General features: G+C 42.9%; 1 protein-coding gene across 3 annotated transcripts; it reads left to right on the forward strand.

Moving 5' to 3' along the window:
- On the forward strand, window positions 1-27,511 carry LOC149320443 (major histocompatibility complex class I-related protein 1-like). Of its 3 annotated transcripts, none has more exons than XM_089501945.1 (7): window positions 1-84; window positions 11,242-11,520; window positions 14,989-15,132; window positions 16,333-16,548; window positions 20,335-20,619; window positions 23,777-23,860; window positions 26,481-27,511. In XM_089501945.1, the coding sequence occupies exons 1-7, from the start codon at window positions 30-32 to the stop codon at window positions 26,534-26,536; spliced, it is 1,119 nt and encodes a 372-aa protein (XP_089358071.1). In that variant the 5' UTR covers window positions 1-29; the 3' UTR covers window positions 26,537-27,511. The 3 variants fall into 3 exon arrangements, with proteins under 3 accessions (XP_089358071.1, XP_089358072.1, XP_089358073.1); XM_089501946.1 differs by having other exon boundaries at window positions 20,335-20,611; XM_089501947.1 differs by lacking the exon at window positions 23,777-23,860.
- The last annotated feature ends 468 nt before the right edge of the window (window positions 27,512-27,979 follow it).

The following is a 27,979-nucleotide window of genomic DNA, read 5'->3' on the forward strand; positions in this document are numbered from 1 at the left end:
AGTCGGTGGAAGGAGGCTGAAGGGAGCGGATGGGTCTCTTTCTGCTCCTGGGGGCGGCTGCCTTCCTCCTGCAGGGACCCTCCGGTGAGTAGCCCCTGCTGAGGCCCAGCACTTTCCTGGGGGTGGTTTGCAGGGAGGGACACCTGGGGGTCATCTAGCCTCACCCCCTTTGAGTTGGCTCTGGGGGTCAAGGGCTTGAAAGAAGACCCTGGAGACCCTGGAAGAGGGAGGGGTTACTAAACAACTACAATAAATTGCATGCTTGCCCATAGGGAACCCTTGCAGAATACTTGCCCATAAATGTTTCCGATGTCTTATATGCAGGGACCTCTCCCATTGTATCTCTATGGGCAACTATTCTGCAATGTTCCCTGCAAGTGATTCCCAATATTTCCCTATAGGCAAATGTTATCCAATGTATCGCCATGGGTAAGTACTGCAATGTTTTCCTATAGGCAAGTATTCCCCAATGTATCCCTATGGACAAGTATTCCCCAATGTAGTCCCATGGGCAACTATTCTGCCATGTTTCCCTATAGGCAAGTATCTTCAGCATTCTCTGAAGATGCCAGCCACAGATGCTGGTGAAATGTCAGGAATAAACTCTTCTAGAATGTGACCACATAGCTCAAAAACCCCACAAAAACCTATTCCCCAGTTTATCCCCATGGGCAAGTAATTCCCAGTATTTCCCTATAGGCAAGTGTGGTTTCCCTCATCAAACTGGATTGCTTCTGCAGTATGTTTGCAGCCAGAGAGAGAGAGAGAGAGAGAGAGAGAGAGGTGTAGTGGTTTGAAAGTTGGACCTAGGGCTCTGGGAGACCAGGGTTCAAATCCCTGTTCAGCCATGGAAGCCCACTCTGGAGTGTGTCCAAAGGAGGGCCACCTAAATGGTGAAGGGCCTGGAAACCATGCCTTATGAGGAAAGACTTAGGGAGCTGAGTATGTTTAGCCTGGAGAAGAGAAGGTTAAGAGGTGACATGATAGCCCTGTTTAAATATTTGAAGGGATGTCATATTGAAGAGGGAACAAGCTTGTTTTCTGCTGCTCAAGAGAACGGGACCTGGAACAATGGATGGAAGCTACAGGAAAAGAGACTCCACTTCAACATTAGGAGGAATTTCATGAGAGTAAACCCTGTTTGACAGTGGAACATACTCTGTCAGAGAGCGATGGAGTCTCCCGCCTTGTAGGTCTTTAAACAGAGGCTGGATAGCCATCTGTCAGGGATGCTTTGACTGAGAGTTTCTTCATGGCAGGGGGTTCGACTGGATGGCCCTTGGGGTCTCTTCCAACTCTACGGTTCTGTGATTCTACACTCTCTCAGCCTCATAGGAAGGCAGAGGCAAACCTTGCCAAGAAAACCCCAGGATAGGTTCAGGCAGGGTGGCCATAAGTCAGAAATGACATGTAGAGAAACACCAACAACGTGTGTGTAGAGAGATCTTTGGACATTTAGCCTTCTCTGTGAGAGAGCTCTGGTGCTACAATAACTTACAATTCCCAAGATTCCCTAGCATTGAGCCAGGGCAGTTAAAGTGGTCTAAAACTGGATTATTACTGCAGTGTGTTGTGGACCTGAATTAACTTTCTTGTTGTTGTTGTTGTTGTTGTTGTTGTTGTTGTGTGCCTACAAGTTGTTTCCAACTTGCGGCGACCTGAAGGCAACCCTGTCATGGGGCTTTTCTTGGCAAGATTTGTTCAGAGGAGGTTTGCCATTGCCTTCCCCTGAGGCTGAGAGAGTGTGACTTGCCCAAGGTCACCCAGTGGGTTTCATGGCCAAGTGGGGAATCAAACCATCCAGAGTCATAGTCTAATGCTCAAATCACTACACCTGCTGGCTCTCATTGGGCTGGCTCTGCAGATGCAGAATTTTGAAATTACAGTGGTCCCTCCACATTCCCTGGGGTTAAGGACCCCCGTGAATGTGGGAAAACTACAAATAAAAAAGTCTATTCTTTTTTACCTAAGAGAATACTGTATCTCTCTAGGAATCTCCAGGTTCTTCAGTACAACTCTGTGGTCCACATCTGCCAGAAGTTGATCACAGAATTGTGCCTAGAGAAGTGTTTTCTCTAGGAATGTCTATTTTCTCCAGCACAACTCTGTGGTCAACTTCTGGCGGAACTGCGCTGGAGAATCTTAGAGAGAACAGAACCTCCCATTAATACCAAATTACTGGTCCATTACTGTTTACGGACAGCAGAAGAACGGGATACACCCACCGGGTGTGATAATCTTTCCCCCATTGTGCAATTAACACAGTTTAACGACAAGGAAAGGATGCTTACCTCCTCCGTGTGATAACCTCCTAGGATTTGGAAGGGCAGCTATGAAGGCACTAGACAAAATCTTCAAGTGTCAAGATGTAGCACTGAACACTAAAATTCGGATCGTAGGGATCATTAGTGGTTCCCAAACTTTGGTCCTCCTGGTGTTTTGGTCTTCAACTCCTAGAAGCCCCAGCCAGCTTGGGCAACTGTTGGGAATTCTGGGAGCTGAAATCCAAAACATCTGGAAGACCAAATTTTGGGAATCACTGATTCTAGTCAATTCCCTTTGGCTAGCTCTGGGGATACAGAATTGCAGGCAGCCCTGTCTTTGTGCAATGTAGGTTTTGTGTATGTAGGTATGGCCCATGGAGATGGAAGACCCACTTTCAGGGACAATCTGGATTTGTGTGTTTTGTAAACAGCCCCAAGGCAAAGCACCTTTTCTCTGTCTTGGCTCTGCTGTTCGTAGCATAGGGTTCAAGAGAGACTTCAAGGTGTCCTCTATAGCTGGATGCTTTGAATTCCCTACATGGTTTTGGGGGAAAGAGGTGTTTTGTGAAGGAGTCCTTTGTCTCTGGTTTTTCACCTACTGTCTTCTGGTCACAACGCTGGTGTCAGTTTGTGGTGCTTTGGAAGAAAAGATCCCTTGTGGCAGGTTGTGGGTGCGTTTTGCAAGGAAGGAGAGCTTTTAAAGGTTTACACATGGCTGGTATAGTGGTTTGAGCATTGGACTAGGACTCTTGAGACCAGAGTTCAAATCCCTGCTTGGCCATGGAAACCTACTAGCCTCAGAAGAATGCAACAGCAAACCCTCTCTGAAGAAACTTGACAAGAAAACCTAGTGATAGGGTCACCTTAGGATCACCATAAGTTGGAAATAACTTGAAGGCATACAGCAAAAACAACAAATCATATCAGGGAGGTATGGGATGTGCTCTGTGGCTGTGTCTGCACTGCAGAATTAACCCAGTTTGACACTGCCGTGGCTCAGTGCTATGGAATTCTGGGATTTGTTGTTATGTGAAATGTTCTCTGTCTGAGGACCCTGGTGCCACAACAGACTACAAATCCCAGGATTCCATAGGGTGGAGCCATGAGAGTTAAACAGGTCTCAAGCTGCATTAATTCTGCAGTGTAGCAATAGCCTAATCTAACTTTAATAGCTATGCCATCCTCTGAATGTCTTTGGGAAGATGGGGTACAGAACTTTAAAATTTGGACTAAAATCCAGAATGGAACCAATACCACATTGTTGTGGGAGACACTAATGGCTCAAAGTGATTCCCTTTCCTTCAGAATCATAGAACTGAAGAACTGGATCAGATCCCAAGGGCTATCTAGTCCAGCCCTTTGCTAAATGCAGGAACTGGCAGCTAAAGCAGGCTTGACAGATTGGTTGTTCCTTTAATATTTGGACTGAACCTCAGATTAGCTTCACAGCTCTCCTGACATCAAAGCCACCCCTGAAGAGACCTCTCCACATTCTTTGTAAAATTCCATCTGACCAGGGTTATCTGGTTTCATTCTGGGCATGAGGGAAAGAATAGTGCCACTGTATTCTGCATTGGTCAGATCTCACTTGGAATACTTTTGGTCGCCACAATTCAAAAAGGATGTTTAGAAGCTGAAGTGTGTCCAGAGGAGGATGACCAAAAAGTTGTGAGGTCTAGAGGTCATGCCCTATGAGGAGACACTTAGGGGGCTGGGTATGTTTAGCCTGCGGAAGAGACATTTGACATGATTGTTGTTGTTTTGTGCATTCAAGTTGCTCCTGACTTATGGCAACCCTAAGACAACCCTATCATGGGATTTTCTTGGCAAGATTGCCTTCCCCTGAGACTGAGAACATGTGATTTGCCCAAGGTCATTCAGTGGGTTTCCATGGCCAAGTTGAGAATCAAAACCTGGTCTCCAGAGTCATAATCCAATGCTCAAACCACAACACCATACTGGTTCGTGTTTAAAAATTTGTCTTGTTGACGATGGAGCAAGCTTGTTTTCTGCTGCTGTAGAGACTAGGACCTGGAGCAATGGATTCAAGCTTTAGGAAAAGAGATTCCACCTCATCATTAGGAGGAACTTCCTGACAGTAAGAGCTGCTTGACAGTGGAATATGCTGCTGCCTCGGAAGGTGGTGAAGTTTAAAAATGGGGGCTGGATAGCCATCTGTTGGGGGTGCTTTTATTGCGAGTTCCTGCATGGCAGAATGGGGTTGGACTGAATGGCTTCTTGGGGTCTGCGCCAACTCTATGATTCTATGACCTAGCACACTTTTCTGTACACATCAAGCGTCTGTTGCTATAATATAACAACAACACCAGGAACCCAAATTCCTGAGAAACAATTATAAGTATATCTCAGTTTAACAAAGTAGATGCATTCCTGAGCATGACTTCTTCAACAGAAAGTTTGGTCCTAGAGGCAGAAATAGCATGCAAAGAACAGAGATAGTTTCCTACACCACAAAAAATAACAGTTCAGCATGATTCAACACACTCCCCCATGCCTTGAAGTTACCATATGAAATGAAATGTGAAATTAAAAAAACAACCAGCTCAAGAAAGCCTTGCCTAAGTAAATATAAATATATTTGGAATTTTTCAGAGACCACTCTGAGGCTTCTTCCAACATGTACCCAGGGATTTTTCTTTCTTTCTTTCAACAGTCTCCACTTTTCTTATGATATCCATTTTGGAAGCCAAACCTACCAATCTATGCTTTTTCAGCATGCCAGGATACCTGGTGAGGCAAGCCTATGTGCTCTCCCCTTTTCTTCTTGTTTTGGTCATTACACAACAAAAGAGATTTGTGGGGGCAGCTGCTGTTTACTTTCCCTGTACAAAACTACAGTAGGATCAGCTAGAGAAGAATTGCACTCAACCTTTATTGCATTTTTTACTGCAGACTCGCTGCTGTGGCCCACACTGAAAATCTGTATTTCTCCAGCCCTCCTCCATCATACTCACAATGGGGATGCTGTTAAAAGTTCCAGCTAGACAAAGCTTGAAGAGGAAAGAGGAACTGAGTGGGTCTAAAATGACTTTGTTTAAAAATAGCTATTTTGTCAGAGGCTTTGTTAACCTATGTATGGCTATATTCAAACAGACCAAGGTGTTACTGAAAGACAGATGGGGGGGGGGGAGGACTGGAGGGGTCCCCACTAACTATGAGTGTTACTTAAAACGTTGAGATAGGCCCCATACAGACAGGCCAAAATAAAACTGCTTAGGGTCACTTTGGAGGTATGCTGTTTAAGTGATGCATGTGTCCTAAGAGGCTGGAAACCACATCAAAGCCACCCTCCAGTCCTAAGGACTGGAGTGTGGCTTTGGCACAGCTTCTGGCCTCTTAGGACTCATGCATCATTTAAACAGCATACCTCCAAAATGACCCAAAGCAGCTTTATTTTGGTCTGTCTGTATGGGGCCATAATTAGCTTTTGTAAGAGGCTTGGGTAACCTTTGGACCATTTGCACCTTTTTTACCAGAGAACTCCTGGTATTGGGGTGAGTTAAGAGAGTTTTGGGGTGTGTTAAGAGAGTTAAGAGGCTATGAAAGAACTAGAAGAGATCCTAAATTGCAAAGATACACAACTGAGCACAAAAATTAGAATCATATGAGCCATTGTATTCCCTATTATCATCTATGGATGTGAGAGCTGGACAGTTGAGATAGAAGATAGGAAGAAGATCAGTTCATTTGAGATGTGGCACTGGAGAAGAGTGCTGAGGATCCCATGGAGAGCCAAAAGGACAAACAAATGGGTCCTAGAGCAGATCAAGGCAGAAATTTCCTTGAAAGCCGAGATGATAAACTTTGTCTCATGTTGTGAGAGGAAATGCAGATGACTTGGAGAAAGGAAGGAACACTTAATTCATACATTTAGATCTGATGGTTTCCCTGGATGTACACATGCTTTGGAACATATTTCTTTTCTCCTGGAAACCTGATTGTTTCTCCTGGGAACATAGTGTTCCTGAAAGGCCACCGATCTCTCAAAAGCATGCTATCTTCAGATATGAGATATGAAAGTATGGGGAACCCAAAAATACAGTACAAGGTATGCTAACAAGGGGCAGATTTTAAAAAATTATTTACATTCAAAAGGGATCTTAGTTACACACAATAATGTTCTAGTATAACAAAAGCTGGAAAAAAACATAAGGAGGAAAACTAACCACATTTGTGATAGGCTTCTATAAGAGCTGACCAAATCCATTTGTATATTTTATCTATACAGTACATCATTCTTTAAAATGTTGCAAGCACTGTTAAATTTTGTATCCATTGGGTCACCAGTGGATAAAAATTATCTTTCCAGTAATGAAGTATCAATCTTTTAGCTCCTTGGAATTTTGGCTAAGGTCAGGTGTGGACAACAGGTTGAATTATGCCAAGGCTGACAACTTGTGGCCCTCTGGATCTTGATATAAAAATCCTTTCATCCTTATACTTATCAAATTTGCAGATGACACCAAATTAGGAGGAGTAGCTAATACTCCAGAGGACAGGATCAAACTTCAGATTGACTTTAACAGATTAGAAAGTTGGACCAAAGCTAACAAAATGAATTTCAACACAGAGAAATGTACGGTACTGCACTTAGGGCAGAAAAATGAAATGCAGAGATATAGGATGGGGTACACCTGGCTGAATGAAACTACATGTGAAAGGGATCTGGGAGTCCAAGTAGACCACAAGTTGAACATGAGTCAACAGTGCACTGCGGCAGCTAAAAAGGCCAGTGCAATTTTAGGCTGCATCAATAGAAGTATAGTGTCTAGATCAAGGGAAGTAATAGTCCCACTCTATTCTGCTGTGGTCAGACCTCACCTGGAATATTGTGTTCAGTTCTGGACACCACAATTCAAAAAGGATGTTGAGAAACTGGAGCATGTCCAAAGGAGGGCGACTAAAATTGTGAAGGATCTGTAAACCATGCACTATGAGGAAAGACTTAGGAGCTGTGGATGTTTAGCCTGGAGAATAGAAGGTTAAGAGGTGATATGATAGATAGCCCTGTTTAAATACTTGAAGGGATGTCATATTGAGGAGGGAGGTAGCTTGTTTTCTGCTGCTCCAGAGACTAGAACGTGGAACAATGGATGTAAGTTCCAGGAAAAGAGATTCCACCTCAACATTAGGAAGAACTTCTTGATAGTAAGGGCTGTTCGACAATGGAATGCACTCCCTCGGAGTGTAGTGGCGTCTCCTTCCTTAGAGGTCTTTAAACAGAGGCAGGATGGTCATCTATTGGGGATGCTTTGACTGAGAGTTCCTGCATGGCAGGGGGTTGGACTGGAGGGCCCTTGTGGTCTCTTCCAACTCTATGATGCTATGATTCTATGATTACAGTAAGAGCTGTTTGACAGTGGAACACACTATCTTGGAGTATGATGGGGTCTCCATCTTTGGAGGTTTTTAAACAGAGGCTGGATGGCCATCTGTCGGAGGTGCTTAGATTCTGTGTTCCTGCATGGCAGAATAGAGTCGGACTGGATGGCCTCTTGGGGTATCTTTCAATTTTACGATTCTATGAATATCCTGGGAGTTGAAGCTTCACAACATATGGAGGGCCCCACGCTGCCCTCCCATCTCTTTAACTTTGTGTGGGAGGTGCCAAGGCATAGAGATTTCAAGTCCTTATATAGAAACGCAGAGCATAATAAAAATGTCTCAAAATTTGTATACTGGCATAGCTTTCGGTCCAAAAAGGCACAGGAATCTCTGTGGCTTATTTTAAATGCTCTTATAGTTGAGCAAGGGAGCAGTGTTTCAGAGTTTTGTGCAAATAAGGAATTCGGTACCCACCCACCAAACTGGTTACTGGGGTGGTTGAAAAATGCAGCCAGTAAACAGACTCAATAAACTTTCCATCACATGCTTGTAATTACAGAGTGATTACTCTGTGATTACCCTCCTATCTCTCCCCCCATGCCCACACCTAAACCTAGACCAGATGCTTCCCTCAGAAATGGTCCTTTTCTAAGAACTGTAAGAATTATACAGTTGGGAAGTACTCCAGTGGCCATCTAGTTCACTCCCTGCCAGGGCAAGCGTCTACAGTTAAAGCAGCCCTGAGAGGTATCCATCCACTTTCTGTTTAAAAACCTCTGAGGGAGCCCATCCAGCTGCAGAAAAAGTCTCTTACCGTTAGGAAGGACTTCTTCATGTTTAGAATCATAGAATTGGAAGAGACTCCAAGGGTCATCCAGTCCAACCCCCTGTTATGCAAGAAGATAGAAAGCGCTCTTGAGAGATGACCATCAAGCTGCTCTCTTTAAAACTTCCAAAGAAGGAGACTCTAGGTTGCCAGTTGATGGTTGTCCTAGGCTGGAGGTTTTTCAAGCCAAAATCTGAAATTTAGGGACAGCCCCTGACAATGTCATTAAATGTTAGATATTAAATAACAACCACATTTGCTCACAGCTTGTCATTCAAACAGGGAGAGAAAGAAGATATATTTTCCTGTTTGGAAATTAAGACAGACATCCTATCTAACTCTGGTCCCACATCTGTTCCTCAGAGGGCATACTTATCAAATTTGCAGATGACACCAGATTAGGAGGAGTAGCTAATACCCCAGAGGACAGGATCAAAATTCAAAATGACCTGAATAGATTAGGGGGAGGGGCAACACTAACAAAATAAATTTCAACAGGGAGAAATGTAAAGTACTACACAGTCAGGAGAAATGAAAGGCTTAGATATAGGATGGGTAAGACCTGTCTTGACAACAGTACATGTGAAAGGAATCTGGAAGTCTTAGTAGAACACAAGCTGAATGTGAGTCAACAGTGTGATGCAGCAGCTAAAGAGGTCAATGTGGTTCTAGGCTACATAAATAGAAGTATAGTATCTGTATCAAGGAAAGTAATAGTGCCACTCTATTCTGCTTTGGTTAGACCTCACCTAGAATATTGTTGACAGTTCTGGAAAAAGAGCAGGATACAGATGATGATGATGATGATGATGATGATGATGATGATGATGATGATGATGATGATGATATAATATGATGAATCATTTTTATTTTATTTTATTTTGTGTTGGGGAAAAATGAGTAGTTCTGTCTTGTCATATTAAGTTTAAGGCAGTGATGAAGTATCCATGCTGAGATACTGGAAAGATATTCTGCTTTGGTCAGGCCTTACCTGGAATACTGAGTTCAGTTCTGGGTACCACAATTCAAAAAGGATGTTGAGAAGCTGGGACGTATTCAGAGGAGGATAACCAAAATGGTGGTGATGCCCTATAAGGAGTGTCTTAGGAAGTTTTTCCTAATGCTAAGTGGGCTCTCTTTTCCAGTAGCTTGAATCCATTGCTCTGGGTCCTAGTCTCTGGAACAGCAGAAAATAAGTTTGCTCCATCCTCAATGTGACATCGCTTAAATTTTTAAACATGGTTATCATGTCATCCCTTAATCTTCTCTTCTTCAGGCTAAACATACCCAGCTCTCTAAGCCACTCCTCACAGGGCATAATTTCTAGACCTTTCACTTTTGGACATGGTCCAGCTTGTCAACATCCTTTTTGAATTGTGGTGCCCAGAACTGGACACAACATTCCAAGTGAGGTCTGGCCAGAGCAGAATAGAGTGGCACTATTCCTTCCCCCAATCTAGACACTATACTGCTATTGATATTGATCCAGCCTAGAACTGCATTGGCTTTCTTAGCCACTACATCACATTGGCCTGTGGTCCACTAATACCCCTAAATCCCTTTTGCCTATACTGTTGTCAAGCCAGCCCCCCCCATCCTATACATCTATGCACTGAAGTTTTTCTGCCCAAGTGTAGTACTGTACCTTACATTTCTACCTACTGAAATTCATTTTGCTAGTTTTGGCCCAGCGTTCTAATCTATTAAACTCATTTTGAATTCCCACCCATGTGGACAATTTGGGATTTGGGAATATTTTGGATTTTGGAATTCTGGATAAGGGAGACTCAACCTGTAGATGTGTTACAGAACGGTATTTCTTTAAAAGGAAATTTGCTTCCAGAGGCAGAAATAACATTGAAAGAATAGGGATAGGTTCTTGCACCACAAAAAAGAAGGGCAGTTCAACATGTTTTAGTACAAATTTTATTCAAAATTAACAAAATTATTCAAAATGCACATGGGAAATGAACAAGCTCAGGAAGGTCTTGCATAAGTAAACAGAAACATTTTGAACTTTCTGGAGACAATCTGAAGACTTCTTCCAAATTGCATGCAAGGATGTCTCTACTTTTTTATGAGTTTCATTTTGGAGGACAAATGGATATGTTTTTTCAACATGCTGGAGAAAACTGATGATGCAGTGTGAAGTCAAAGGCTTTCATGGCCAGCATCCATAGTTTTTTGTGGGGTTTTTGGGCTATGTGGCCATGTTCTTGAAGAGTTTCTTCCTGACGTTTTGCCAGCATCTGTGGCTGGCACCTTCAGAGAATTCTCTGAAGATGCCAGCCACAGATGCTGGCGAAACGTCAGGAAGAAACTCTTCCAGAACATGGCCACATAGCCTGAAAAACCCACAAAAAACTACTGATGATGCAAGTTCATCTGCTTTCCTCCTTTTTCAGTTTTGCTGTTTACATATACTTGATAGAGGATTCTAGGAGGCACTCGCTGCTCACCTTGCTTGTTGTAAACAGGCTAGATAAAATCCCACGTGATTCTCTAGCTCTCCTTCACCATCCTACCAATGCTGGTACTGCAGAAAGAAAAATAACTCCATCTAGACAAGAAGGAAAAGGGGTGGTTGGACATGCATAAACAAACTTTGTAAAAACTAGCTTTGTTGCCTTTAGTTACTTGCAGGAGGAGCTTTAAACCAAAAACATGCTGGTATTTTTATTTTTATTTTTGGACGCTTCCACCCCTGAGAACCTCCCTGACATGGACTACTACCCTCAACTGAAAGGGGTTCCTTACCTTTGATGTAGACCCTTTCCAACTGGGCTCTTCTTCCTTCCTTTGCAGGGGGATCTTCCTCGCACACCCTCTACTATTTCCGCACGTACATCTCGGAGGCCATCACGGGGCTGCCGCAGTACGTGGAAGTGGGCTACCTGGATGGGCAGCCCATTGAACGCTACGACAATGTAGTGGGAAAGATGCGGGCCCTGGTTCCCTGGATGAACCAGAGCGTAGGCTTAGTAGAAAAATACTGGGACATTCAGTCCACCCTGGCAAACCTGAACGACGAGGGATTTGGACATTTCCTGGTGGTTTTGGAGAGATACTACAGTAGCTCCGGGGGTGAGTTGAGGCCACCTGGCCTGTCTGTCCATGTCAGGTTTGAACTCAAGGATCGTCCTAGATTGCCTAACTGCCCCAGCGGTGATTGACCACTTCCATGAGAATAGGGTGGTGAATCTGCTCTGGATTTTAGTCCAGTTTTTAAAGGAGCTATCCAAAGCTCTGAACCTTGTGGGGAGAGATAGTCGAGGTTTCTGCAGCTCAGATCTGGGGCTTCTGCAGATTGGGCCATTCACATTTACATGATAAGGAGAATGTATTTTCATACCTGGTTGCTCTTCTGTTGCCCTTCCAAACTGAGGAGGAATCGAATCGAAGGAAGTCACGTGATGTGGATTCAGGGAAAGCGGAGTGAGTGCAAATTGTAGTTCCACACCGGTGCATACCATGGGGATTCAATGATTTGAATTGGGACCCTTGCACATGCTCAGTGGAGCCCTGAAGGCATCCTGAACCTTTGCACTTCCAGGGCTAAGAAGAGAGCCAGGCTCCACTTTCATGCGAATGCTAGCCTCACCTGAATGACAGCTGCCCCTTTTTTCTTCCTCCCTTCTAGTTTCCCTTCCCTGGCAGCCAAATTCAAAGGGTCTTCCGTGTCACAGCCCCGAACCAATTCATCCACATCTATATCTATCTCTATCCCAGTGGCCCCCAAACTATGCCCTTTAAAGGATCCTGGACTTCAGCTCCCAGAAGCCTCAGCCATGCTGGCCAATAGCCTGGGATTCTGGGAGCTGAAGTCCAAAAGCCTGTAAAGAGCTATATCTATATATTATCTACAACCATCCTCCTGTCATTCAGTTGCCTTCTCTTAGGTTGCATCCACACTGGGGAGATGGAATCCAGTTTAACTATCCTGGCTCAGTGCTATGGAATTCTGTGAACTGTAGTGTCCAGAGACATTGAGCCTTCTCTGCCAGAGAGCTTTGGGGTGTGTGTGTGTGTGTGTGTGTATGAGTGTATGTGTGTATGTGTGTATGTATGTATATGTGTGTGTGTGTGTGTGTGTGCGTGAGATAGATGTTGAGATTGACAGGAGGATGGATGTAGATGTGCATGAAATTGACATTGAGCCTTCTCTGCCAGAGAGCTCTGGGGTGTGTGTGTGTGTGTGTGTGTGTATGAGTGTGTATGTATGTGTCTGTATGTATGAGTGAGTGAGTGTGTGTGTATATATATATATATATATATATATATACACACACACATATATATATGCACATATGTGTGTGTGTGTAAGTGAGAGTGTGTGTGTGTGTATATATATATATATATATGAGTGTGTGTGCGTATGTATATGTGTGTGTGTGTGAGATAGATGTTGAGATTGACAGGAGGATGGATGTAGATGTGCATGAAATTGACATTGAGCCTTTTCTGCCAGAGAGCTCTGGTGCCTTGGCCAACTAGTAACCTAAATTATTATTATTATTATTATTATTATTATTATTATTATTATTATTTTAAAATAATAACTTATTATTATTATTATTTTAAAAATAAAGTATTACTATTATGGGAGTTGGAGTTTGTTGTGGGGTCCTTGACTCGAGGCTATGGAATTTTGGGAGTTCCATCTCTCCCTCCATCCTCATGTTTCATTTCCTTCACATCTATTTTGCAAACATTAGTATACATCCTTTGGACAGATGTACATGAGGATGAAATGGATGGGGCTCTGACACAGGATCCCTTTGAATTTGGCTGCCAGGGATATGTGTGTGTGAGAGAGAGAGAGGCAGAGAGGGAGAAAGCACTGCTAGCCTGGCTGCTCTGCCAAAGTTGCATCAGGAGAGAGAGAGCTCCAATGGAGCCCCGGTTGCCTGGAAAGCAAAAAGAGCCACCGGAAGTAAATGGGGCACATTTCAGCAGGGCATCATGGGACATTTGCAACCTGGGGGTCTTGCGATCGTGTTCAGTATTGGGATTTCACACCAGACCAATTCGCAATGAGTTCGAATTGAGCCCCAAAGTGAATTGTGTCAATCCACTTATTTAGCGAACTCTCCAAATTGCCACAAAATGAGGAGTCAGTAAGGATTCAGTTCACAAGTCCCACTGAAGGGGCTCACATTTAAAGCTACCAGGTATGAAAATACATTCTCCTTATCACGTCAATGCGAATGGCCCAATCTGCAGAAGCCCCAGATCTGAGCTGCAGAAACCTTGTCTGATAAACGCCATAGAGAATTCAATTGAGCCCCTGTATTGGGAGAAAGGCAGGATATAAGAAAATACTAATACTAATAATAATACCTGGAATAGCTTTGGAAAAAGGTAAGGGCTAAACACATTGTTTTGTTTATATATTTCTTTGTTTATTTATTGCACTTATATCCCCCCCTTCTCCCAAAATGTGTTTCTACGTAATGTGGGCCCCCTGTAATAGTGGCCTGCGTTATCCAGCAGTTGTTCACCCAGTAATTTATGTACAGTTCTATTTACTAATTAACTATTATGACTCATCTCGGTGACACTGTAAGATGATGTGTTCCATGTGTTTCTTGCGGTGTTGATTTTATACATCTTGTGGGGGAGGTTTTTCCCCCTCCCCTGAATAATTGTATATTAATATTAAAATGTTAAAAATATTAAAATCATCAGGCAGACCAGCAACATCAGGGACTGCCTGAAGGAAGAGGCCCCTCCCTCCTCAACTGTCATCTCGGCCTCAGAGGGAGCCATCAGGCAGACCAGCAACATCAGGGACTGCCTGAAGGAAGAGGCCCCTCCCTCCTCAACTGTCATCTTGGCCTCAGAGGGAGCGATCAGGCAGACCCAGCAACATCTTGGACTGCCTGAAGGACGAGACTTCTCCCTCCTTTAACTGTATTTTGTTTTGTATTACGATTTTACTGTACACCGCTATGATCATCGCGGTATAGCGGTCTATAAATAAAACATATTATTATTATTATTATTATTATTATTATACTTCCAGACCCAAGTTGGTGCTTCTCTGCCCCCATGGCATTATAACATATGTGCCTACAGCTTGCTAAGCTGACCAGCAAGTTGAAGGCACATATGCTACACTGAAGCACTAGATCACGCTGGCTGACAATTCTAAGATCCAGAACACACTGCAGAAAAAATCCAGTTTGAGACTGCTTTAACTGCCCTGGCTCAGTGCCAGGGCAATAAACTACAATAAATTGCAGTTTATTGTGGCTCCAGAGTTCTCTGACAGAGAAGGCTAAATCTCTCACAAAACTACAGTTCCTAGAATTCCCTAGCATTGAGTGAAGGCAGCTACAGTGGTCTCAGACTGGCTTAGTTCTGCAGTGTGTTTTGGACCTATTCCCCCCCCCTCACTAAACTGCAAATCCCAGGATTCCACTGGCTGTTGCCATGTCAGTTCTACGGAAGTCATAGCATTCTTTGTATAGTGTGAAAAAGACCCATGGAGAAAGGGGGGAGGCAAAGAACTAAAACCCAACACTGCTTGCCTTTTCTGCTTCCTTGTAGATGGTAGCAGTGGAAAAGGCACCTGTTTCGCCACCGAGTACCAATGTAAAGACGGGGGCTGTGTTCTGTGGGGTTACATCTGTGACTGGAGCCATGACTGCAAAGACGGTAGTGATGAAAGTCCCTCTCTCTGCAATGTCAAGGGTAAGCAGCTCCTTTCAAAATACATCCCAGGATGATTTTTTTTCTCCCCCAACAGCCTCCACTTTTCTTTGGATTTCCATTTTAGTGGTTAAACATGTAGATCTATGTGTTTTTTTTTAACATGCCAGGGCAGCTGGTGAGGTAGGCTTACTTGCTTCTCTTTTCTCTCATTTTGTTCTTCACACATGCTCAGTTAGTGGTTCTAGCGGCAGTTGTGCTGTTCACCTTGCCTGTTGTATGTAAGCACACCCAGTCACCTAGAGTAGAAACCCATTATTCCCCAGGTCAAGCTTGATTGTGTTGTTTAATGCAGACACGCTGCTACAACCACACTGAATGGCTGTCTTTCTCTAGCCCTCTTTCCTCACCCTCCCAATGCCAATTGTGCAAGAAAACTTCAAGGTAGAAGTCAAGAAAGGGAGTTGGGTGGGCTCGATTCCTGTAAAAACACTTTGTAAAAAAGTGTTTCTTTGTCAGAGACTATGTTAACTGAGACATGTCTATAGTTGGAGAGAATGAAGAGACTGTCCTAAAGATTGCAGGTTCATATGGGGAGCTACATTCATTCAAATATGTATCTGATTGAGTGAGTGAGTGATATTCTGCTTTGATCCCAAATGAGACCTCCCCTTCAGTTTTTAAAAAAAGCTTCAGGCTGATGTTTTATTTTTGTTTTGCCTTCAAACTGGCCAAACAACCCCTAAACCACCCACAAATGTGGTGGTTTGCTTTCCCCAACTCTCCAAAGGCCCTTGGCCCTTCTGAACCCCAAAGAAAGTGTAGAAAGGGCTGAAATAGGTCCAGGTGGTGGTTGGAGTCTGGAAGCAACATCACAACCCTTCCAGTATGCCCTCCCAGGTGAAAGCAAAATTGAAATTAAAGACAACCTCTGTAGTTGTGCACACCTGTTTTAAACAATTCAAGAGAGCTTGCTCTGACTTCAGCATATGTTGCCTTAGGGAGAGTTCAGGTTTGATCTGTTCAAGGACCCTTTTGTTTGTCTTTTTGGCTGTCCACGATATCCTCAGCACTCTTCTCCAGCACCACATCTCAAATGAGTTGATTATCCTTTTATTTGCTTTCTTAAGGGGGGAGTCCCAAAGTGTGGGAGCAGCCATCTCACACATTCCCACCAACTACTGGAGCCTGGGCCCATTGTCTGTTTCTGCTTCCTTCACTCTGTGTCTGTCTCTTTCTCAGGGTTTCACACCTTGCAGTGCATCGACGGCTGTGAGTTAAGTGATGATGGGACAGAGAGTATGTATCACCGGGAGGCTTATGATGGAAAAGAGACAGACGAGTGGGAAGGTGTCTGGGATACATACAGGCATAGGAAAATCTTTTGGGGTCGGACCTGTATTGGATGGCTGCGGAGACACCTGGAGTCCCAAAAAGCGACTCCTCCTCCTGCTCCAGGTGAGGATATAGAGGTTGACGATACACTTCAAATCTCAATACACGATGCAAGTGATGATAGTCCAAGTCCTAGATCAAGGTGGGCAAAGTTTGGCCTGTGGGCTATGTGTGGCATCGGAGATGTGCCATCCTAGGTTGTTTTTATGGCTCATGCCAGGCAACAGTCAGCCAGTGGACTTTTTATTTGCATTTGCTACTTTGGTTTAACTGTGCAAAATTGCTGCTCAACACAAGATTTGTGTAGCACAATCGATGCATAACTCCACATTTGGAGATTTACACTACTCAGTTTTGACTTGTCACAGAAACATGTGAACTTGGACAAGTCATACTCCCTCAGCCTCAGAGGATGGCAATGGTAAATCCTCTCTGAAGAAACATGCCAATAAACCCCCAGTGATAGGGTCACCATAAACCGGAAACAGCTTGAAGACACCACAATAATAACAACACTACCAGTGTGATAGAAGGAGTATATTTTGAGTTGAAACAGTTGAAGGAAGCTATGATACAGATTGAGTCTCCCTTATGAAATGTTTGATACCAGAGTTATTTTTGAGTTGGGGGGATTTTGGCATACAGTGGGCTCTTGGTATCTTTTAGGTTTGGTTCCAGTACCCCCTTGTGCATACCAAAATCTGTGAATGCTCAAGTCCCATTATATACAGTGGCATATTGAAATGCAAGTAAAATGATGTCCCTTATATAAAATAATAAAATCAAGGTTTGCTTTTTGGAATGTATATTTTTTTGGAATATTTTCAAGCTATGGATAGTTGAATCTGTGGATAAGAAATCTGTGGCTGAGGAGGCCTTGACTGTACTAGCATATACATAGTGAGATATCTTGAAGAGACCCAAGTCTACACATGAAATTCATTTATGTTTCATATGCTGATTATATATATAGCTGAAATTAATTTTGTACATAATATTTTCCATATTTTTTTTTGCATGAAACAAAGTTCATGTACACTGAACCATCAGAAAGAAAAGGGGTCACTGTCTAAGCCACCCATGTGGACAGTTTTAGATTTTGGAATTCTGGATAAGGAATATTCAACCTGTAGAGGAATAGAGTCTTAACAAAATGGGAAGAGGGGTGGGACTAATTTTTGCACTACACAATTATAGCACTTCAGCACTTTAACTGGCATGGCTGCACCCTTTGGAACCATTAGATTTGTAGTTTCATGGCAGATTTAGCCTTCTTTTCCAGAGAATAGTTCTTGTGGCTCCACAAATTACAAATTCCAGGATGCTACAGAATGCAGCTGTGGAAGTTGCTATAATTCTGTAGTGTGAAAAAGACCAGAAGTAGACAGGCAACACCTCAGCCAGAACCAGATATAAAAATATACCATTTAATGTGTTCTAGAAGTTGGGAAAGAACCACTTCTCAAGAGGTAATGTTTACACTACACAGTTATAGTACCTCAGTACCACTTTAAGTCTATGCCCAGGCTCCATCCTGTGGAATCCTGGAATTTTCAGTTTGGGGGATGTTCAGACTTGTCTGCCAGAGAGCCCTTAGATCCTCCTAAACTACAAATCTCAGTATTGTGTTGGACAAAACCATAGCAGTTAAAAATGGTATAAATAAGTACTGTAGTGTGAAAGAGAATCAGGAGGGATTGCTTTGGCTCAGGGTAGCAAGGCAATTTCCTAACCCTTCACGCAGACACCATCAACATTCAAGAGCTGATTCCTTTCTCCAAGTTCCAGCCAGTCCTGAGGCACTTATTATCTGCTCCCTCGCAGGAGCCTTGCAGCTCAATATCTTGATGTTTCATCAGTTTCAACTAGGGTGTTCTGGTCCCTTTGATAATGGGTATCGGGTGTGAGTTTTGGAAGCTTACACAAGTCTTTGCTGCTGCTCCTCTCCAATGAGTACTTGTTTCAGAGCTAATACTTTAAACAAGGAGTGGGTAAAGTGTGGTTCTGGATTTCCAGAGATATATGTCATACTCTCCAGCTGACCAGATTTGGCAAGGCCAGTCCTGATGAATCCTCTACCTTACTGCTTTTTCAGCTGTTTTTCAAATGTTATATTATTATTATTATTAAACTTTACTTATAAAGCACTGTAAATTTACACAGCACTGTACAGAATAATCAGTTATTAAAATAATCTGTACAGCGCTGTACAGAATAACCAGATTAATTAAAACAAATAAATAAATAAAACCCTGCAGGAGGTGTATATTCTAGAAACAATTAAAAATTAATATCATCATCATCATCCTGCCTTCCTCCCAGTACAGGGACTCAAGGCAGCTATAAACCAACATAGGTTAAAATGACAAAAGAACTGAGAATTATCTAAATGTCCTAGTTTTGCTTGCCCCCTCCGCCTTCATCTTTGACTTGCTTCAGCTGCTGCACCTTGAGTTCAAAGGTAGTTTGCACATCATTAACTCGGGAAGAGGAAGAAGAGAGGAAGAGGCTGAGTCTAGCCTGTTAGCCAAAGAACTGGTGAGGGGGGACACCAGTGAAGTCAATGATACTTCATATGGTGGGGAAAATAGCTTTGCAAGAGGCTTTGGTAACCTTGGGCACCTATATATACTAATACTAACTAAGAGGACTTTAGGTTCTGTGTGAATTAAGAAGGTTTTTATTTAGAAAATATGCAGAGTGCAATTACACACACAAGATAGTAATCCAAACAAAAACAGCATACAGAGCTAACGAAAATGGAAATATGGAAAAGGGATAGTAGAGTGTTTAAGGGGGTGCAATGGGGCTATAATTAGCTGTCCTAAGAGAAGATTGTGGAAAGCTGGAGTGGCTCAGACTTGTAAGTCTGAGGGTGTGACAGAACATACACAAAGTGCCAGTTTATATGCTGGCTCTGTGCGCAGAGGTTCGGTTTGAAATCATATTTATACCTTAAAATTACTCTAGGCAATAGGCTATCTGGCCAGGTAACAATTGTGCAGTACAGACCGCCTGAAAATGGTGGTCTGCAGGTGCCCATTTTAACTCCGGAGGGATGCCGCAGCCACTAGACCACGCAATATCCTTCTGGAGTTAAAAGAACCTGGTTTTTCTGGGTTCTTTTACTGGTGCCCTAGTTATGTCGCGAGTGCACCAATGGTGCACTAATGACATAACGGATGCACCGCAAAATGCAGACACTATGCGTCCATTACGTGAAAATGGAGGCAGCAGACAACACGTTTGAATCTATTGTCATTGTTGTTGTATGCCTTCAAGTCATTTCTGACTTGTGTGACTCTAAGGCAAACCTATCATGGAGTATTTTTAGCAAGATTTGTTCAGAGGAGGCTGGCCATTGCCTTCCCCTTAGGCTGACAGAAAGTGACTTGTTCAAGTGGGTTTTATACAATTTATATTTATTCTACAATTTCATACAATTTATATTTATTTGACAATTTATAAAGTTAAAGCATTCGACATTACAAATATTAAAATTCAATGGAAGAATACAGTCAGCCCTCCTTATCCACGGATTCTGCATCCATGGCTTGAATAGCATACATATCATACATGGCTTGAATATTTTTTCCTCAAATAGCAAACTTTGATTTTGCCATTTTATGTAAGGGACACCATTTCACTGTGCCAATGTATCAAATGGGACTTGAGCATCCACAGGTTTTGCCTGGAACCAAAACCCATCAGATCCCAATGTCCCACTTCATATACAAACCTTAAACATAGCACCTTAGAGCATGAAAAGTCCAACGCTAGTCAATTTGTAAAAGCCTGGTGACATAAAATGTTCTCTTTCCATCCCTGCCTATGTTGCTTTTGCTACAGAGCCCCCAAAGGTGCTGGTGATAGAGAAGTCAGTCAACAGTACCCTAGAAACTCTCGTCTGCAAAGTGGACGGCTTCTTTCCCAAGGATATAAGGGCAGTTTGGCTAAAGGATGGGGAAATGGTGGAAGATGAACTGCACCATGTTAATGTCGTCCCCAACGCAGACGGAACCTACCAGGCCAAGATTGAGATCCAGGTGGACCCCAGGGAAGCTGAGCACTACGAGTGCCATGTGGACCATGCTGCTTTGCGGGAACCTCTTCACATAGTCTCGAGGTGGTCTGGTGAGATCCTAAGCAGTAGATTGACTCCTGGTTCTGAGTGACAGAGAGGGGCATTGACTCTCATTATGCCTTACCCTGAGCCTGATGGAGTATGACTTGCACAAGGTCACCCAATGGGTTTCCATGGCCACCTGGGGATGTGAACCCTAGTCTACAGTGTCCTAGTCCAATGCTGAAACCACTAAACCATACTAGCTGTCAGGGTGATAGGATGGTTTACATTCCTAGTATTATTCTTTGAGGATCTCCCCTCCAAGAACTGCCATACTATTGGCAGTTCTAAATTGGCCAAATACATTGGGACATCATGGTTTATAGTCCTATAATTACCACCTTTGTTTTCAAAATCCAGATGAGGGACATGACATTTCACATACACACACACACACACACACACACACACTTAAATAAGCCAGCATGGTGTGATTTCACCATTGCATATAACTCTGGAGACCAGGGTTCAAATCCTGGTTCAGCCACGAAAACCCACTGGCCACCTTGGGCAAGTCACACTCTCTCAGCCCCATAGGATGGCAATAACAAGCCTCCTCTGAATAAATCTTGTCGAGAAAATCCCATGATAGGTTCATCTTCGGTTTGCCATAAGTCAGAAAGGACATGAAGGCACAGAACAATAAACAACACAACAATCCCTCTCCTTTCCTGTATTTTTTTGTTCCTCCCAGCAGGATGGGTTTTTTTTTAATGAGTACTGTACATCCAGACTAATTGAAAAGTCCCCAGTTTTGTTCCTGTTCCTTCCAATTTTATACTATGTTAAAAATATCCGATCCGGGGAGCTGGTATAAAATGTCTCTGATTGTACCAGGAGCTGACAGAAAATATTCTGGGATAAAAACAATACATGAATGGATCTCTTAAATACAATCAGAAAGAACAAGAACAAAATCTGGGTTTTTCTGGTCTTCTAATATGGTCTATTAACGTGCCTACTTTGTAGGCTGCCAGCCCTCTCCTTTTCATTTCCTTTACCTGCATGTTTTAGGTTGGACCTGCAGTGCTCTGTGTGTGCCGGCACAAGCAGAGGAGAGAGGAAAAGGGGATGGGAGAAGCAATCATCCCATATCTCGCCCCACTATTTTGCAAAATTGTTCAGATGGGGAGAGAGAGAAGAGAGGTGGGGAAAAGGGGATGAGAGAAAGAAAACCATCAAAATTCCTTGTTCAGTATTTTTTTATTTTACTTTTTAAAATTTCATTAACACATAATAACAAAAAAACCACCCAGAAAAACAGAAAACAAGATTTTGCGGGACCAAAATGAACAAAATGAATTTCAACATGGAAAAATGTAAGGGACTGAAATGCATAGCTATAGGATGGGGACACCTAGATTAACATGACTACATGTGAAAGGGATCTAGGAGTCCTAGTAGACCATGAGTTGAACATGAGTCAACAGTGTGATGCAGCAACTAAAAAGGCCAACAAGATTCTAGGCAGCATCAATAAAAGTATAGTGTCTAGATCAAGGGAAGTAATAGTGCCACTCTATTCTGCTTTGATGAGACCTCACTTGGAATAATATTGTGTCCAGTTCTGGGCAGCACAATTTAAAAAGGATATTGAGAAGCTGGAGCATTTCCAGAGGAGAGCGACCAACATAGTGAAGGGTCTGGAAACCATAAAGCCCTGTGAGGAGAGACTTAGGGAGCTGGGGATGTTTAGCTTGGAGAAGAGATGGTTAAGAAGTGATATGATGGCTCTGTTTAAGTATTTGAAGGGGTGTCATATTGGGGGTGCAGCAAGCTTGTTTTCTGCTGCTCCAGAGACTAGGACCCAGAACAATGGATGCAAGCTGCAGGAAAAGAGATTCCACCTCAACATTAGGAAGAACTTCCTGACAGTAAAAGCTGTTTGACAGTGGAACAAACTGCTCAAGATTGTGGTGGAGTCTTCTGCTTTGGAAGTCTTTAACCAGAGGCTGGATGGCCATCTATCAGGAGTGCTTTGGTTGTGAGTTCCTGGTAGGCAATTGGACTGGATAGCCCTTGTGGTCTCTTCCAACTATATGATTCTATTATTCAAAAACAGAAAATGAAAAGAAAAAACTTACAATAATAAAAACTAAACATATTTCATGGTCAATATATAATGTTGCATTCTGTATCAATTTAATTTTTAAAAAAGAAGAATCAGGTTTCATTACCTTTAGCACTAGCAAGTACATTTCTGTACTGCTTACTGATATACTATGTGGTTTGCAAAGTGTAAGCTCGACTCTGAGCCCCTGGCTGGCATTGAACTCACAATCTTGTGGTGTGTGAGTGAGTGGCTGCAGTACTGGCATTTAACCACTTTGCCACCAGGACTTTTTAATAATACCTTGATTGATTAATTAATACTAAATTAATACTTGGAGTACTAGAGGTTTTAAGGATTACATATACTGTATTACAGTTACTTCCCCTTAGGTCTTTTTGGCTCTAGGTCAGTTCAGACATCATTCTAAAATATTAAGTGACATTTCAGTTTAAGGTGCCAGAAGAATGTCTTGTTGTATGTGGAGTAGGGGTTTGGAGGCAATCTCATTCAGCACAATAAATAATAAGAACAAAACCCTGTGATAGGTTTGCCATAGGGTTACCTTAAATCAGAAACGACTTGAAGGCACATAGCAGCAAGTAGACTATATTTATGTATGTATGTATGCATGCATGTATAGTAAAAGATTGTGTGGATATGGAAACAGGAAGTGATGTTAAGTGTTGCTGATTGAATCTGCACTTAGTTCCCAGTTTGGATGACCCCTATTTCACTTCTAATTCAATGTTAGCAACTCTGACTGGCAGATGTGAATCTCTGGGGTTTTATGTACAATTTCTTTCCTTGCCCTACCTGGGAATCACTGGTATTCCTTGGTGGTCTTCCATCCAAAGGTTCACGAGGTCTGACCTTGCTTAACTTCCAAAATCAGACAAGATCAGTATGCACTGGGTAGCAAAGTGGTTCTTACTTAGCTGATCTAACTATGATCCAAAGAGTTGAGGAGATGAGTTTGTTTCTTCCTATTCAGTTGCTGCAATAAATTTGCTCTTCCTCCTCCCTCTTTCAAATATTGAACTGCCCTCTCTTATAACTGTGAGGGGATTGAGATAGGTTAAGTTCTTCCTTCAACCATTTTTCTTCAATTTCAGGACCAGTGTGGCCCATTGTCGGAAGCGTCGTGGGGGCCATTGCTTTGGGTCTTCTGGTGGTGGCTGGGCTAGTCTTCTACATCAGTAAGTAAAAGGTCCAGAGTTCATGTGTGGAATAGGATCTGGAGGAGCCATTCCATGGGACAAAGTCAAGGAGATCATAGAATCATAGAGTTGGAAGAGACCACAAGGGCCAGCCAGTCCAACCTCCTGCCATGCAGGAAGACAAGTCAAAACACGTCCTGTGACAGATGGCCATCCAGAGTCTGTTTAAAAACCTTCAAAGAAGGAGACTTTACCACCCTCCAAGGAAGTGTGTTCCACTGTCAAACAGCTCTTCCTGTCAGGAAGTTCCTCCTCATGTTTAGGTGGAATTTCTTTTCCATTGTTCCAGGTCCTATTCTATGGAGCAGCAGAAAACAAACGTGCTGCATCCTCAATATGATATCCCATCAAATATTTAAATAGGGTTATCATATCACCTCTTCACATTCTTTGAATGTGGTGCTGCCCATAATCCCCCCCCCCAGTCTCAAACAAGAAGCCCCTCCCTTCTAAAAGGCATTTAGGAGAGTGGCAGAGAAGGACCTCAAGATTTTGACAGATTGAAGAGCTGGACTAAAACTAAGAAAATCAATGTCAACAAGAATAAATGTAAGATACTGCATTATTCTGGAAACCTGGGTTCGATTCCCCACTCAGCCATGGAAACCCAATGGATGACCTTGGGTGAGTCACATACACTCTCAGCCCAAGAAAGCCCCGTGATAGGGTCACCATAAAACGGAAGTGACTTGAAGACACACAACAACAACTACATCTAGGCAAGAAGAAAAGAAATGCACAAATATAGGATGAGTGACATCTGGCTTGAAAGCAGGAGATGTGAAAAGGATCTCAGGGTCTTAGGAAACTCCTAACTGAATGTGAAATTAACAGTGTGATGCAGTGACCAAAAAGTCAAAACAGTTCTGAGCTACATCAACAGGAGCATAGTAAGCAGATTGAGCAAAGTAGTAGCACCACTCTATTCTGCTTTGGTCAAATCTCACCTGGAATACCGTTTCCAGTTCTGGACACCATAATTCAAGAAAGATGTCGACAACCTGAAACATGTCCAAAGGCAAGCAAGATGATCAAAAGTCTGGAAACCAAACCTCATGAAGCATGATTTAGGGAGTTGATTATGTTCAGCTTGGAGAAGAGAAGACCAAGAGGTGACTGCCATCTGAATATCTTAAGTATTCCCTATGTCCCATACCTTATGAGGAGAAACTGGGTATGTTTAGCCTGGAGAAGAGAAGGTTAAGAGGTGATATGATAGGGCTGTTTGAGTATTTGAAGGAGTGTCATACTGAAGATGGGGCAAGCTTTTTTGGCAGCTCCAGAGACTAGAACTGGAGCAATGGATGCAAACTACAGGAAAAGCCATCCCAACTAAGGGTTTGAGCTGGCTGAACTGATACATTTGAATCAGACTACTTCACCTTCTCATTGCTACTTTTTAGTTTGCCCAAAATACAGCAGCCGAACTGCTGACTGGAACCAATCAGATCCCCCCTGGAAAGTCCTAAGCCTATAGTTCCCCAATTTTGGTCTTCCAGATGTTTTAGACATGAGGTCCCAGAATTCCTAATGGTTTACCAAGCTGGCTAGGACTTCTGGGGAGTTGGAAGTCCAAAACACCTAGAGGACCAAAATGCAATAAGCAGAACATCAGAGGAGCCCCCTGCCTCCATCCGTCATGCTGCAGAGGCTAAAGATGCCAGAGAGCCATTATGACCAGGGTAATATGCACAAGTACTTTTTTATTATTTTAATAAACCATCTCAGTGAGTAGCCATTACTGTTTCCTAGCTCTAGTAGGAAAAGAAGACAGCCACCTTTGTAAAACCCAAATAAGGCTGTTAATAACAAAGTGACTTGTAAGTCTGTTCTTCCTGAAGTAACCATCAGTCAAAGCCAAGGACAGCAAATAACAGCAACAACAAAAACTATTTCCTTATGGTTGTGAAACAGAGGGTTCAGCTATGCGTCAGAGTTGCATTGAAGCCAAAAGCCACAGGGCTTGGAAAACTTAACTGTGTTAGACAACAACACAGAAAACCCCCTGGCTAGCATTTCTAGTTGAGGATTCTGGGAGATCTGGTCCTCAAAAGTGACTTTGACAACTTCTGAGCAACTGTAACAGTATGCTAGCTAGAAATGCAATCTAATCTAGGGTCGGGGAATGAGATATCACTAGCTTCCAACTCAAGGCCTACCCAGATTAGCCAATAGTGAGGGATGATGGCAGCTGCAGTTCCAACCCAGCTAAGCAGCACAATCTCCACTGATACTCAATGTGTGCCCTGGAGAGGGCTTTTTTTCTCTTTTCAAAACTGGAAGTGATAAGAAATCACTTCCAGTTTACTTCTGGTTTTAAAAACTCCTTTTGTGGGCCTAGATTAGAATTTCACGGAAGGGGGCAAAATATGGGGAGAATGCCCCAACTTCTAAAGGGCATTTGGGGACATCTTTTGACCCAAGGAGTAGTCCTAGTTCCCACAAAAACAACCTTGGGGCTCCATGTGGCCTGTATGTTGCACTTTGTCTGCCCTTGGTTTATGGACCAGACCCCCATCCTTGGTTCAGAGGGCGGGAGCGGAGGATCTCTGATGGGCTCCTTTTCATTGCTGGCTGTGATCTGTGATTCTGTTTCCAGACAAACCCAGTGTGGTGCCTTCTGAGCAGCCTGCAAATCAAATGTCAAGCGAGTGACGCCTCCCTCTTGAAAATCTGATTTCAGCAGAACAATTGTGGAAGGAATGGAGGAAATCCACAGATTTTGTTCAAGAACAGGAAGGAGGGAGAGAAAAGAAATACTTGACCTGTTCTTGAAACGGAGGGAATATGAGCAGTGGATTCCTTTTAGGACCTGTGTTGGGACTTGTGCTTCACTGACTGGAGTTAAGAGCAATCTGCCAGGTGGGCAGAGTTGTGGATGACACCCAGTTCTTTTGGGTTCTTTAAACAAAAATCAATCTACATGCACCCTGAAAGGATCTCATCCAAACCAGGGGAATGGACATTAAAATAGTGGGTGAAATTCATTGTCAATGAGTGTTTAAAGTGATATACACTGGGCAAAGAATACCAACTTCATCTCTACTCTGATGGGACTCATTGGCCAAGAGAGTGATTGTGAGAGCATGATATAAATGTTGACCCAAACTTGCAGCTCCTATGAAAAAAGGCAAATTCCAACTTTGTGCATAATTAGAAAAGGATTTGAAAATAAAACTCATACTCTTGCAGTGCCATTTGTAAATCCACGAAGCAACCACACTTGCAATCCTGAATACTGTTCTGGCTGGGAAAATCATTATTCACCGTATGTGTTCATTCCCAGCTATGCACAGTGCTGCTTCTGAGGACTTTTGGGGGTACTTGCTGGTTCATGTCACACACAGCCTCTTCCTGGATTGACCCTGAAGCAAAACTAGAGAATCACACAGAAAGAGACACACACACAATGAGCAAAAACTGCAGTTTTTCCAAAAGAAAGCATTAAAATCCAATTCACTTGTGTTATAACCCTTGGGTTGCTCGTAAAAAAAAAATCTGGTTTCCTCTTGAAAGCCGCAAATGTGTGTACCTGGTGTGGTTTAGAGCTGGGGCTAAATTGCTTTTTCTAACCTGTGTAAATTATAAAGCCTCTGTTTTTATCAATAAAGTTGTTCCGCTTGATTCAAATGGCTTGGCTGTGCTGTTCTTGAGAAAGGAGGGATCTCTTTGGCCAAAGATAATTCTTCCTTTCCCGTTGATTCAGGGTCCATCTGCAATCTGTTTTGAACTCAGAGTTTTGTGTGGAAGGTCTGATATTTCAGATGTTGCCTCCCAATATGGCGTTTTAGAAGACTCCTTTGCTCCAAGAAATCAATAGCAAATGTTTCACTCCAGTCCAAGAAGCTGCAAGTAAATTTTAGTTACAACTTAACTCAGCAGCTCTGCAGAGATCTGACAGAGCCTCCCCAGAGTAAGAGAAAGCTGCCTTGAGATCTGTATTTTCCCTTCTTTTTTCCAAAGATCTGTCCAGCTCTTCTTTAAAAACACAGTAATTGTAATATCTGTCCCCCCCTTGCAGAACTATAAAAGCTGTGGTTCCCAATTAGCACAAGAAGATGAAATTTTAGCCCTGAAAAAGAGGACATGCCCAAGGTA

The sequence above is a fragment of the Sceloporus occidentalis genome, unplaced genomic scaffold (genome assembly GCF_023333645.1).
Source record: "Sceloporus occidentalis isolate IW3139 unplaced genomic scaffold, rSceOcc1.0.p SCAF_1, whole genome shotgun sequence".
Classification (NCBI taxonomy): domain Eukaryota; kingdom Metazoa; phylum Chordata; class Lepidosauria; order Squamata; family Phrynosomatidae; genus Sceloporus; species Sceloporus occidentalis.